The sequence below is a fragment of the Corvus moneduloides genome, chromosome 4, assembly GCF_009650955.1.
Source record: "Corvus moneduloides isolate bCorMon1 chromosome 4, bCorMon1.pri, whole genome shotgun sequence".
Taxonomy (NCBI): Eukaryota; Metazoa; Chordata; class Aves; order Passeriformes; family Corvidae; genus Corvus; species Corvus moneduloides.
This window is the reverse complement of record NC_045479.1, coordinates 62,046,203-62,061,377: the sequence shown is the minus strand read 5'-3', so window position 1 is coordinate 62,061,377 and position 15,175 is coordinate 62,046,203. Positions and strand designations below refer to the sequence as shown.

General features: G+C 35.7%; 1 protein-coding gene across 5 annotated transcripts in view; it reads right to left on the bottom strand.

Annotated features, from left to right (window-relative positions):
• The window catches only part of ORC5 (origin recognition complex subunit 5), a 68,774-nt gene that overhangs the window by 39,589 nt on the left and 14,010 nt on the right, over positions 1–15,175 (bottom strand). For all 5 annotated transcript variants that reach the window (XR_004239711.1, XM_032106717.1, XM_032106718.1 and 2 more), the window contains 6 exons: positions 14,167–14,215; positions 13,521–13,611; positions 11,330–11,382; positions 9,104–9,216; positions 5,685–5,732; positions 1,972–2,082 (listed from right to left, as the gene is read on the bottom strand). Coding sequence is in view for 4 of the 5 variants with exons in the window: in XM_032106717.1 (XP_031962608.1) it covers positions 1,972–2,082; positions 5,685–5,732; positions 9,104–9,216; positions 11,330–11,382; positions 13,521–13,611; positions 14,167–14,215 (465 nt within the window). In the remaining variant the exon portion in view is untranslated. The remainder of the gene's footprint in view (positions 1–1,971; positions 2,083–5,684; positions 5,733–9,103; positions 9,217–11,329; positions 11,383–13,520; positions 13,612–14,166; positions 14,216–15,175) is intronic.

Below are 15,175 nucleotides of genomic sequence, written 5' to 3'. Positions count from 1 at the left end.
TTGAAATTCTATTTAGAAAAATGAAACATTTTCAATAAAACCTACCATTAGAAGAAAAAACGAAATTTTGCTGCTCATTAGCATAAAAGTTTCACTTTTGAAAAGCTAATAACCAAAATTTTCATGTGAATAGAAACTATACAGGCAAACAAGAAGCAATAAGAAATATGAAATCAGCAAGTGACAGATCTTAAAGCAGCTCCTAGTCCTTCTTGAATCTTGACTGCAATTGTTGATCAATTTTAAAGCTAAGGCATGCTATTTTCTGACAGTACATGGGGAGAATTAATATGCATTTGGTTCATGTACAGCCCTTGATTTTACAAATTAAAGGGAACAAAAAATTAATCGTGAATCAGTTAAGAAGCCAAATATTTGAGTTAAAGCATATTAAACTTCTGTACAATTTTATAATGATTTCCATGCTGTACACACAAACAAGAAAACTAAAGACTGTATTATCTAACAGTAAAATGTATCAATACTGCTAAGGATAAGCCAGCTCCTAAATATTCACTTCATTTGAAAAATGTATTTACAGAACAACTAATGACAAAAATCAGTGAAATGCAAATTGTTTTAAACCATTCAAGAAAAAAAAAGCAGTTAAATATGATGCCTAGATTAAACTACTTTTCAAACCTATTTTAAGTTCTGTTGTATTTTATATTACTTTGCACTGGACATTTCAATATTTTTAATTAAAATTTAATGTAAAAATTGCTTTATAACTTAAAATAGTCTTAAATAATTTATAGAATTCAATTTTTATATAAACAGATTTAATTTTAAATTCTTTGCCCTAATCCAGTTAAGATTAAATACAATATTTTTATAGCCTAATCTCCAGATATTCAGAAAATAAAGAATTACAACTATTATTTGATAACACTGCCACCTAGTGCAAACTCTAAATTAGAATGAAGCATTTCTTTGAACTTGCTCATTCTGTAATTTAGTCTAACGTGGAACTATACCATGTCCAAATTACGTCTTCAGTACTACTTAACTGAACATCGGAATAATAACATCTGTTCTCTTACCTGGAATGCCTGTTAAATATGCAGCTATACTAATTTTGAAAATATAACTGTAAAATGCTGTTAGATAATACATTCACATCTAGTGTATATCAAATTGCTTTTGATAGCAAAAAATAAGAGAATACAAAGCTAACGTCCTACAAACAAACATGTATGTCCCAAGAACTTTACATTAATGCAGACAGTAAACTGAAATATTACTTGGTTAAACTTGGTATCTAACAAGGAAAGGTGGAAAATAATTCAGTAAATTAAAGTACAACTGGAAAGCAGAAAGAAATTGAGAATTTCTAAGGTGAAAATGATATCTAAGAATGAGGTTGATAGTAGAAAATCATATTTATACAGAATTGGTCAATATACAAACTGACAAACCCAGAGCTCTAGAAAAAATACTAGATTTACTTAATTCAATGCACTTCTGTAGCTATGCTGCCATCTAGTGAAACGGGATACTTTTCTCTGCAAGACTTAAATTTTGTTCAAATGAAAAACAGTACGTATGTGTACCACAGCAAACACTGTTCACCTGAAAATACCTTATTCCCTCTGCTTCTTCTTCACCACTACATTTTTGTACCATGTGTTACAAGGTAACTAATTTCAGCCATTGGACAGTAAACATTTATACACTTAGCCCGAAATGCAAATGGGCTTACAGACTTCAGAGAGAAACCAAGAACTGATCAGCACAGACCACAGTCCAGGATCAGGGAAAAAGTTAGCTATTAGCAGATTTCAGACCATTACACAGATGAAGTACTGGATTCACAGCTAGTAATGCAGATAAATATTACTCTGAACCTTCAGTGTAAACTACCTGTTGTGTTGTGGTTGTTTTCTCATTACATTTAATTAGAATGATGGCTTAAAACTTTGTGAATTTCAGACACTAAAAAGCAAATAAAAAAAGTAAATACACACTCACCTGGGAAAATATATTTGCAGTTGGAGCAACTCTGTTGTCCACAATACTATACAATATTGCTAACAATCTGTCCAGGGGAAATGGCTTTGGCCCAAGGAGGTGATTGCTGGTCTGCAACAGAAACACCACTTTTTAATCCAGTAGGTCTTTCCTGGAGTACCACATGATGTTAATCTCATCTTTTTGGCCTCTGGGGAAGCACTGTGATTCACAGTAGTCTTTCATACCGCCTACTTATATGTTATGGAAAACACTGAATACATGCTTATTGATCAAGAAAAAGATACAGAGAAAAAGTCTATTTAACATGGCAACTGTTCAAACTGCACAATTAATAGGAACATTTCTGAGCTGTAACAGAGGATCTTATGCCAACTTTCCTGTCACTAGATTTATACATTTACTTGTCTTATTTAATGACCTTGCCCAATCTAAGGAATAAAGAGGAAAGGCTATGTTTTATGGCATTCAAATAATGAATCACAGAACAGCTTGTGTTGGCAGGTAGTTTAAAGATTTCTTCTAAAGGAGGACAAAACTGGACAGAGTATTTTAGAGGCAACACAAAGAGTGCTGAGTGTAAGACTCAGAGTGCACATGCCTCCCACAGGTTTAGCTGACTAAAATAAAGAGTTCAGATGGCTGAGCCCAAGGTCAGCTTCTTGGCTGGTAAAAGCTGCTGTATAATGAGCTACCAGCCAGCTACAGACAACTGTGTTATCAGAACACATCAGATTTACTCAACTTCACATCTACAGAGCTCTTTTGCACCTTACATACCTCACACCTCAGCTGACAAGGATGGCCTTCATAGGCATTACAGATTGCTGTAAGTAGTAACATTGCATTCACTTAAATTCAAAGAAATACACAAAGTCCTGATTGTTCAATGGTAAGCATTTTCAAAATAACCAATTCTACAAAAAGGAGATGTACAGTTTATAAGGCAGAACTGGGCAGTATTCCAAGTTGGGCAGCATAGTTAGGACTACAGAGATTTATGACCCACACTTTCAAAAGTTCTTACAAGGGAAATACTTGTTTTATTTTAGGTTTGTATTTAATTCTCTCTACTTTGACATCCAGTTGCCTTTTCTGTAGTGTACAGTGATTTCTTCTTACTAGCAGTGCAGCCAAGACTAAAGAGGATTTTCAAGGCAAAGTTTGTTTCAAAATGCTTCTGGGAAAGAACACCTCAAATATACCACAAGCACCTCTGTGGCATTAAGTCGTCATCAGCAAAACACAACCACCCATTTCTTCAGGAAAACCAAAAAGTACTTCAAATACATGTTTTAACTTTTCAAATCCAGGAGGTGTCCCCAAAGCTACCTCTTGGCTAACAAAGCAAGCTGTGTGAAGAATCATGGAAACACAGTTGTTGGGGTTCCTCCCCCCTGCCATGTGGTCCTGGGGGAGGCGACCCTGGGCTAGAGGGGTTTCCCCACTTTCTGGTCAATCCTGTTCTCCATTGGTTGTTTTGTGTTCCCCTGCCTGGAGGAAGACCCTGCTGGTCCTGTGATTGCAGCAGTTCTTCAGCAGGACGCCAGCCATGCAGCTGGAGAATAAAGATCTCTAAAACATCTATCAAGAATCAGTCCCTAATTTTTTCCACGGGCCTCGCTGTCCTATACATGTTGCAGAAATCCCCACTGCAACACATAGCCAAGACTCTAGCATGGCATCCTCAGACAGAATGCAGACGTGGTGTGAGTTATGAACTGTAAAATCACTTGCCCTTCTGCTTCTACACATGCCAGTTCTGTAAAGCAGATTCTTTACTGTTAACAAACAAACAGACTAATTAAAAACAGCGCACTCCAAGAAGCTAGCAAATGCAGTTAGCATGGAGCAATCTCTGATCCTCTGCTTAGTATATACAGTTACTTCAGAAATTTCTTGCTCTACATGTAGACAGAATACTGTTTGGAGCTTTCAAATTATCTAAAAGAAATGATTCCCTCTAGAAAAAGCAGAAGAGTTAATTCTAAGGGAATAAATTCTTGGAAGCGTAACAATGGTTTAGAAATTCCTTGAAACATAACATGGTAAAGAATTAGAATTTTACACATCCTCTGCAAGGAGATAAGGCAGAATGCTACAAAGGATAGTATTTATAAAAATGCAAGGGACTCAACATCTCTCAAAAACAAAAAGAGTCAGAAAACCTGGTAAGAAAGTTTTATAGCCATCAAATAACTCTGTATGTCCTCTATCACCTTTCCACCTAGGCAATACATCCATTGTTCAAAAAGACCTTCCCTCAGTTGCCACTATGTGTGCCCATGCTTTTTATGTGCAGTGCCAGTTTCATGTTCCCTCTGTTTACCTAGCCTAAGTCTTTCACCATCCCACAATTGCAAGCCGTTTATTCACATTCTAAAATGTCACAAACAAGAATGAGAACCCCAAGTGTTCTTTAAAAGCTTAACCTGAGCTCAATTATCTGCACAAAAAGAAGAAACTCCTTAACCTCAATTGACTGAATTTTCAATCTTTTTAGCATGTACTTGAAGACTGAACAATACCTCTCCCTTTTTTTGTAATGCAGGAAGTATTTCCAGACTTCTCTGGTTGCTATACAAATGAAGCAGGTTCAGCTGTAAGCCATAAATTCTGATACAAAACAAATCCTAGACTGAAGCTGAAGCAGACACACAAGATAAACACACCAACACATTCGATCTTCTGACAGACTGATACGTGAAAAAGTTCACTCCTGCAAAAATTGCTTCACCAAGCTTCACCAAGAAGATCTCTCACTTGTCACTAAACTGGAAAAGCATTGTTCCAGGACAACCATTCAAAGAAACACAACAAATTCTGCTTTTATCAGCAACAGGGCAATTAATAGAATGGTAAGTCAGTTTCTTCTCCTCATTCACAAGATTCACTTGTTCTAATTAAAAAAACCCCTACAGCTTCTGGACTGACATAGTTAAGAATCACAAAATAGATTTTTAGTCTTGCTGTACCCTAAACTTTTATGGAAGGATTTATTTCATCTAATGTCAGCTTCCTGCCAAGCTGGTACAGACTGCCAAACCAGTTTCCTCAGTTCCCATACAGCCAGTAGAAATGTAATCAATACAATTTGTGGTGCAATTCATCTGCCTGAAGGTAGAACCTACTTTAGTGTGAGCCAAATCACACCCTACACTCCAATGACTGCATCAACTGGCTCTGCACGGGCTATAAACTGGTTTAGATGCAGGCACCCACGAGAGTTAGGTGAATCTGATCTGTAAAACACTTTAGACAAGCTTCTCTGAGCAAAGGTATACTGTCACAACAACTGAAGTAAATGAGTGTTTATAACACCACATCTGTAATTCTTTATCCCCGTATTTCAATTCCTTCACTATAGAATTCTTTCTATAAAAATCTTTCAAGGAATATAACTTTTTTTTTTGAGATAAATGCTGATACTTGGCCACTCCACTTATGATGTCCTTTAACTAGCTTTACGAAACACACTTTGTTGTACACAAAAATATGGCTTTAGGAGACAATTTCACGTTACAGTTTCAATAAAATAAAAATGTCTCTCTCAGAAATTTGTATCATACAAAACAAGTGCACCAAAAATTGTTATTTCTGCAATTCTGCTGTTTCTACAGTAATCAATGACACAAAATGAAATACAAACTCACAAGTACAGCAGAAAGAAAGTACTTGCTGGCAAGCTCAGCTTAGAAAGATAAAATACATACCTTCTCATGCTTCTTCATGAAGTTGGTCTTTCTGATTTTCCCATGATGCTGCAAAACAACAGACAAGAGCAAAGATAATTAACACAGTCAACGAAGAATGTATACACGACAAACAGTAGTATGTTACACTAGGTCTACTACTTTACTACACTTCCAGTATTTGCCTTTGATGTTACTACCAATCATTCTTACTATAAGCCCTAAAATTACACTTGCCTTACTTCTTGCTTCACCTTGTCCCAAATGGTGCAAAGCCAAAACACAACATGCTAATATTTTCTGGTGACGTGCATAAGTTTTGGGTTTTTTTAATCTACTCAGAAATTGATGAGAAGTAGTAAAAATTTGTTTTTAATATGACTTCATCCTCCTCATATCCTCAATCACCTAATGAAAAAGACAGATGATGACTATCTTAATTTCTAAAATGTATCCATGTATAAAATCCACCAGAATTTTCACCTTTTATTGACCCTATTTTAGAATTTGGATGGTACACAAGCTGGCAGAATGACAACCAGGAATTTAATCAATACAATACAAAGGTAGTCCAAGGTTCTTGAGCTAAATGACAAAAGGAAGGAGGAGGGGAGGAAAAAGGGGTAGGGGTGGGTGTTGAAGGAAAGAACATAATTGAAAGCTGCACCTTCTTAAAATTTTCTTAAGAAAGGAAGGACTATTGAAATAAAATAATCAAGTGCTCTTGGATCTCAATTGAAAATGTGAGGGCAAGACAAGGGCAGAAATATAGTAAACAGTGTTACAAATGAATGGGTTAAAAAAGAAAAACCCAAGAGAGACATGAAGGATGAAGTGTGAGGTAAAATTAGAGGAGAGTTGTAATATTTTTTAAACATAGTCAAGTGCTCTTTCATCACCTGATGATTTTTTCCACAGCCCTGAGAAGTATACCTTATAAGCATGCTCAAGGAATCAGGGAAAAAAATAACTCAAATGAAGGAATTATTTTTTCATTATAATGTTTAAAATCTTGTACTTAGTATTTGTGGCCCTCAATACTCAGCCATGTCAAAATTATCTCAGTAAATGTGGTTTTTCTTGACTGACTTCTGAAGAGCTAAATATTAGACAGGGCTTAAAGGTTCACTTCACATGGTTTTTCTGGTTAAAAAAAACCCACTTAATTCAGTGAATACATATCAGACACACTTAGAGATAGCAAAGTAATAATTATATCATGACTGCAGTGACAACCATGACCTTTCGGACAGGAAAGTGATCAAGCCTGAGGTTACACAGCATGCTTGGGATGGATCACAACAAACTGCATTCATCATTTTACAGGTTATGCTGGGATCTCTGTGTGGTATATATGGTGCCCAACTTCTGTGCAAGCACAAAACCCCACAAAATTAAGAGCTAATTTTCAATTCACTTTTAATGCTGTTTTCTATTAAAGATTTCATATATAATTCATAAATATAGCTATTCTTTCTTGTTTTTAAAGACTTTCTTCCAAACCAGCTTCATATTTTTCTCTCAATCTACTGCAAAGCTCTTGAATTTTCACATAACTAACAGCAGTGGTACCAATTATCACTTCCCTGCTCTGTCAGGCTGTTAGCATTCCAGGTTGCCCCAAACTGTGACTTTATTTTTAGCTGTAGTACAGCCTAGCATCTATAGAGTAGTGCAGATGAGCAGCTCAATTATCATCTTTTATTTGCATCCCTTTTGCTTCTACCAGTCCTTAGTTAAATCACTCCAGAAGATACTTTTCCGTGATCTACTCTGAATCTCATTACAAACCTGATAAAAATTATATTCTATTTTCACTGTTCGCATGACTCATAGAAACACCCAGCCTGAAACCCCCCCAGAAGTGTTGGCTTTGTTGGGCTTTGAGATGCAGCTATTTCTGAAGTTCAATTTTAGACCTTATGAAGGACTAACTGATACCAAATGACACGCAGGAAAAATGGTGACTTCTGACTCACCAGTTCCCGGGAAAAATACCTGATAGCACTGATAGAAATAGCTTCATGGTCCCTGCTTCAAAAACCTTAGAAAATCATGTTTATTATACATAAGTTTAGTACAGTTCGTGTGCAAGAGTGGAAACTCACTCAGAGATACTAAAAAGGGAGAAAGGAAAAGAATTAAGTTGAAAAGGCTGCTCAGTAAACACAAGGAGAATGTGGCACATTTTGATAATGTGCCTTACAGACTTGACTCTTGCATGCTTTCCCATTTCTGTGTAGAAACAATTCTTCAGCAAATAAATCTCTAACACAGAAAATGCTTCAGCCAAGTGCAAAGAACAAGGCTTGTCCATAAAGAAAAGTTGCCTATCTACACTTACTACAAGTAACCCTCCATACAGGAAAGGTCTAAATAGAAGGGTAAAACACCTACAGCTTTCAGTAAGATCATACCAGTTTAAACTGAAAATGTACTAGCATATCATCACTAGGAAGTGTAGTGACTTCTCAAAATGTGTATCTATGATTTTTTTTTTAAGAGGGAAGAAAATAATATTTTTACAAATTTGTCCTGCCCTCATTTTAACTGGTTACACCTATCCATCATGAATACCATACATTTATATATACATGCATCAATACATACTGTAGTAGTTGGTAAAATGTATAGAAAGCCCATCTGCCCCATCTCTTTTCTGATATCTGTCTTCCCACTTACATTTTGTCAAATTAATAACTTAAAATGAGGCAATGAGGCAGGCTTGAGCAGCTTGAAGATCTTGGGTCAAGAAGAGATAGACAACAATAGCACTACAGCACTTGTCTGCAGTATAACCACAACTTAGCCCAGAGGAAAAAAGAAGAAAAAAAAACCCCTCAACTTGTACATGGCAGGATCTTACAGAAAATGATGTTTAGGCCAGGATTTGGTAGTAACGATTAATACATTCATCCTAAAACATGCATTACCACCATTTCAATGCAACATGTATCAGCCAATGTAACCACACCTTCTGCAAAAGCAACTGCTTGTATGTTTCTGTTTCAGAAACTTAGAACCGCACAAATAACCTAACAGGGCACTAAGTCATTTTACCTCATTAAAGGCCAAGGCAGTTGTGGTTTGTACCTTACTCTGGAAATTTAAGTGTGGCTTATAACTAAGGACACTGCAGTGACTCCACTAAAATCTTTTCAAAACAAAGCTGTATCAACTTAGAAAAGCAAAGCACAGTGCTCATGGTGCAACAATGTTATGCATAATTTGACATGAAGAGGAAGTTTGGTTTATTAGACGTTTATAATCACTAGGTGATCATTACCCCATCAGAGCATGTGATCTATAGAAAGCTGCTCTTCAAATCAAATGAAGCACAGACAGAAACAGAGCTCAAAATGAATAGTTGAAGAGTTTCAAACTAGGAAATTCAATATGCAGGAATCCAGTTAATAGCACTAAGAAATTAATCTTATTACCTTAAGAAAGAATCTCTTATCTGTCCTAACAGGATTGTAGGAGGCAAGGTAAGCAGCTATTAGAAGAAATTTGGAGTAATAAGGAAGTTCCACATGGGTATGTGCTGAAAGTCCTATAAAATAAACAAACAGTTTATGAGTTAACCAAAAACCAGTCTGAACATCCACAAACTTCAAATTAGACTTCCCTGCAATCTTCTTCTTTTCCTTCTCTCCTGCTCTAGTGCCATAACTACATGAGTATGGCTACTTTCTCAGCTCTATTATCACAGATACAAACTCAGGGAAGGGCCAAGAAGCATGGCACAAAGCTAAACTAGCATCCTGAAACCTTTTTGGACTCTCAGCAACTGTATGTGAAGCATCAGAGATTCATAAATCTTCCTGAAAAAAAAATATAAATAACTGCAGGCTACTGTCATTTAAGAGAATTTTTCTGGCAAACAAGGCAGATGAAGAGAGCTATTTAAATACAATGGCAATTTTTTTCAAGACTCAACCTTTAGACTGCTCCAGACCACCAAACAGCTTGTCCAGGAACAAGGCTGACATGGTGAAGAATGCAGCAGTGCTGCACTTCTGAAAAATAGTTCATCTAACAATTTTTAGCCACTGTTTTATATCCTAAAGAAAATGTTTTAAAAATTTTAAACTTGATCCATTTGATTTTGCCTCTTTGTACACATGTATACTTAATTAAGAATAAACACACACATTAAAACCCACAAGAACTACAGTCTCGTGAACATTTGCTTCCCCTCTTTTTTACTTTGTATTTTTTACCTTCACAGTCCCCTGCTCTTGTTTTACATGCTTATGCATAAGAATAGGATCATCAAACCATCCTTCATCAGCTGGCTAACTACAGAAACCACTAAAGCATTTCTCTCATGCCCTCTTTGCTCAGTTTTTTACTTCAAGAGTTTCTTGTTCCTTGTTCTGTGAAGTACCTGTACCTTTATGCTTTAATCCACAAATATCAGCAAATAAAGATGAAAGAATTAAATATGTTCAAAAGTTACAATTCAGGGTCCACACTATAAGGAGAGGTATTCTAGATGAGAGCTAATCATGATTTCCTCTCATGTAAGCACAAAAGAACAGCACTTTTAGTTTCATTTACAATCAAGAGATTCTCTTGTACTGCATGCTAATTATAAAATGCAACGCCAAATAAACTCTTACAGATACACAATTTAGTTTAATACAAAAATATCTGGTTTTTCTCCATTCTTCTGGTCAGCCAATATTGTATCATACACAGAACTATTTGATGATGTATACCTTTATTAGAGTTAGAATTTTATTTATTAGAATTTCTTTTTAAGCATGTTGCTATCAAATGCTGTTTAACAACATGACATTTTTTCTTACTACATATACCTATGAAAATGCATTTTAAATGAAGTCTCCCTTCTTGGGCTTGTCAGGCAAAATATTTCATGATCATCTGGGAGGCAGTTTAATAAAAACACTTTGAATCAAACTCCTTTGTTCAAAAATGTTGAAAATTCACCAATCATAAACCAAGTACAGGAAACAGTCTGATGATTACGCTTATCTGAAGAAATTATTTGTCATGATAAATAATACAAAAAAGTGTTCCCAAACTACACACTGGTCAAAAGACCACGACCAAGTGACATCACCAGGAAAATATTTTAGTATTCCTTCCTAAATTGTAAATGAAGGCTGACAAATATATCGAGATTCAACTTTCCAGCCTGTCTGAAGTATAAAATCAAAGCTCTATTTGTTCAAGGAAAGAACAAAGAGAACACTTGCAGTTCTGACATTTCTCTTTGCCAAGAAATCTGGACACAGGACATGTGTTTGTTTAGGAATGTGCTAATCCAGTGCAATACACCAGGTACAACATTCTCTTCTCCTTACTTGGACAATTCTGCCAGCTGGCACACAGAGGTTTGACCATCAGGGGTCAGGCCACTCCTCACCCCTTCTTACATAAGAAATACTGATGTAAAGAAGACTGCTTTTACCTGCAAAGGGTATTAGGAAAGGTTACTCCCAGTATACATGATAGGGGAAAAATAGTCCTTTGTAGAACGCCTCAAAAAACCTTGATTACCCTGAACTGTAACCGAAGACTAACAGGAAGCCTTGTCTGTGTAGTTTCATTCATGTGTTCTCAGATGACAGAGACCAAGTCAAACTGAAAAGCACATTCCACATTACAAGCCCCTGCACAGTTACTGTGTTTTATACCTTTTAACTGCCCAGGCTCTCCACCATCATGTTGCAAACGCTCCCACTGTGAGCTGAAAGACAGATAATGCAAATATGTAACAATGAAGTATTTATTAGTCTTTTAGAGAAAACGACCTGCTTGGTATATGTATATTTTAATTTTGTGACACTGGCTAGGATACAGTTAGTGAGAGAATAATTAAAAATACAAGGTCCTACTATCTTGCATGTAAATTTTAATAATCTGCAGACTATGTATTTGAAAAAAAAGAAAAAAACGAAAAATAATGTTTGATTAAGGCATAAAAGACCCATTCCTTCCCATCTAACCACCACGAGTAAGCAAATATCCACAGCGTTCCAAGTTTCAAGAATAATGCAGAATTGGAAAAAAAGTAAAAACACTGATAGTTTTGATTCTTTTTAATCTGCTTAATAACTTTATGTTTGTGAGAAAAATACTATAATTACTTCATAATGTAATTTTGAAGTCAATGGAAGTCATCAAGATGGATTATCCTGTCAGTGAAAAATGCCCTCAAGTAGTTTGGTATCCTCCTAAACAATAGCAAAAAAATTCACTTTAAAACTTCCATTAAGGAATGACATTGCTAGAAATTTTGTATTTTGGGTCATTTTGTATGCCACAAGGGGATTAAAAAAAGATAAATTTGTTAAAGCTGTTTTGGCTTGTTTTTTAAAGCTCTTCATGAACAGGGTTTATCAGCCATAAGCCATAAACTTATGAAAACAGTGTAATGAGAGCTCATGTAATACTTAAATTACAATGAATGACAAACCAACTCATCAATGAGTTAAGGTTTTATCCAATGTCTATTTTACAGGCAGAAAAAAAAAGGTTCATTTTCCTTTCAGTTCAGGTAGCACAACAGCTGATAGCAAAGTTCTATTGCTATAAATTGCATGGTCAAGAAAAATTCAGAGTAATCATAGTTCTGTGGCCAGAAAAACTGATATAGTGACTTTAATTCCTGAAGCATTTACTGGTACACAGAAGTAAATCCTGGACAGAAAGCTGAAATTTCTAATAAAAATCAAGTCAAGCTCAAATTTATAATCAAAGAAAACTGTAGAGGGAAATTACTTATTTGAAAACAATTCACAAGCTATTTTGTATCATAATCTTTTATTATAACTTAATTAGAGTAGGCAATTACACAATATAAAAAGTCAGGAAGATCCCAAGTAGACTGTGTAATGAAGATCAATATTGAATACAAATAAATATCTGAGCCAAACAGAAAAATGCTGCATTGTACAGTGAAGCCTAGCTTGCACAAAGCAAAATCAATTCTCTTTTTGAAGGAGACATCTCTAAAACACTAGCAAAGGCTTCTACTATGCACTCAGGTTGTGACCAGAATACCCTATGGCCTCAATGACATTAAAAAGAAAGAAATCAGTATGTTTTTATCAAGATAAAGAAAACAAGCAATACTGAATGATCTCTCTTTACATGGTGTAACAACAGAATCACTCTAATCTTAAAGGTGGAGAGAACATTAAACCTAAGCCAATTATTACCACTGTGAATGAACACCACCATCCTTTTTTCTAGCAGTCTGGCAGCTTACAAAATAAACAAGGAATCTAAAGCAATATTACGAGAAATAGCCATTAACAGGACACCAGATTTTAATGCTGTCAAAAATGGCAATTCCATGTAAGAAAAAGTTTGTCCTTGGAAAAGAAAATAAGGGGTCAGAAAGTAGAGTCAGCAAACAAACCTAGCTCTATCAAAAAAAGCTAAGAAACACAGGTACTCAGAATCTGTAATGTCTCAAGAATTTTGAGGCTTGCACACATCCTTAGTTCCATGAGGATCTGCCGAGCTAACAAACATGGCAAAGTGTGTTTTAAACAGTGTCTGTATATTCTGGTGAGGGATTTCCATGCTTGGTAGTTCCATACATTACAGAAAATGGATCGAGCCTCAGTGAAAAGGAGAACAAAACCTGCTGCCACTGCTTTACTTATTGAATCCATTATATGCTACAAATACCATTTTGTTTAAATTTCCTCCTGAGATATACTATTTCTAGCAGTGTATGGCAATAAAGAAATGCACGTTAAAGAAAAAAGATTACATCTAGCAGAAAAGAAACACTAGCCATGAAACACAGTGAGAGGAAGGTTGTTAAAAACAGCAACCTCAACAAAGCAAACAAACCCATGCTCTCCAAATTACCTGGATATTTCCCGGAGATAAACAGTCTGCATTGCCTTCTTCAAATGAGGTTCAATATTTTTCCAGAGTTTGCGGGTGTCGCGTTCATTTGCTGCACCAAGCCAGAATCAACTCTATTAAACATTTAACTCATACAACACTCATACAAAACTCATCCTTGACACCTGAACAGTCACAGGCATGACACAGTCTAACACCCTGATTCTGACGTGCTGCTTTAGGATGATGCACCACCACCATCCATCCAGCAAGCACCTGTTCCTCTATGACTATTCTGAGATAATCTGTGTCAGTTTGACAGAACCTCTCCTCTTGGTTTCTGTCTTCTCTAGGCCTCAACAGAGAAATAACTTATCGCATTAATTTGCAGAAATCCTGATGGTTGAGTGAGGAGAAAGATCTATAGGAGGAAAGAAAATTTTCAGGGTATTTCCCTGAAATTTGTTTCCTAAAAAACTACCACCAAATACCACGTACCGCTTCTGCTGCAAGTGCTAGTGACTGGCTATGACTGGAACAAGCACTGCTGTCGTGACCTGAGAACCACTGTGTCACCATACCACAGGATCAAAGCAAAATCTTCACCAAAACCCACTGAACAGCACCTGCTCTCATACACCCGCTCAAACTAAGGACAGCGCCTTACCTTCCCCTCTGACCACTGGTTCACAGTATTTAGCAAAATTGAGTGCTGCCTACAGAAAGCAAAAAATAGAACACATTAAAGTACTACCTATCTGATCCAGCTACAGAGTATAACTAGTAGGGTAATGCATTCCTTTGCAAAACCAACATATTCTTTTTCAGTCAATAATTATGCCACTTGCTTACAAACACTACACTGTAAAACATGGTAACATTTTTGTACCATAAAATACAAAGAGAAGCAATCTATCACAAGTTACATGGCTTTGAGCTCAGCAAGATCTGTTTACTGTACTCAAGGGGTTGCATTGTTTTAAACTAACATAACAATTTATCATTATAAATGCAATAAAAATGTTTTCATGAACTTACTCCCTTCATTTTCACATAAAACTTTCCGTTCCAGGAGAAGTTCAGCACACTTAAACACACACAGAAATTATTTATTTTAAAAAATCAACCAATCACAAAAAAACCTGCTAACATATTCCATATGCAAATGAACTTCGTTTGCCTGAAGATTAAGAGATTTTTGACAATACTATAATCTAGACTTTCCTCTAAAATGTTTACATCAATATCACACAGAATTTTGTAAAACACCAATCCTCATATTTCATTCTCTTTTTGTCCTACTGCACTTTAATAAATCTCTGTGCTAATATACAAAACTCAATGCAGTAACTTCCATTTATAAATCTAATAAAATTCCAGAATGTATTATTAGTAATCACACATAATAGCATATACATTTAGAATCTATATTAGACACTAAGGAGTTCAGAAGCCTACATTCAGTTTTATGTGTCTGTCACTATCTTCTACAGAAGAGACTTGTCAACCACATAAAGAATTTAGGGTCCAATCACATAAGTATTTTCATAGTGTTGCACAAGCAAATAGTGCATCTAAAGCTAATGAAATTCTCTTAAGCAGAGCCACTCAAGTACATGTCTGCAGGAACTGTGACCCCTGTTTTCTATTTCTGTCTCCAGCAATCTCATTTAAAT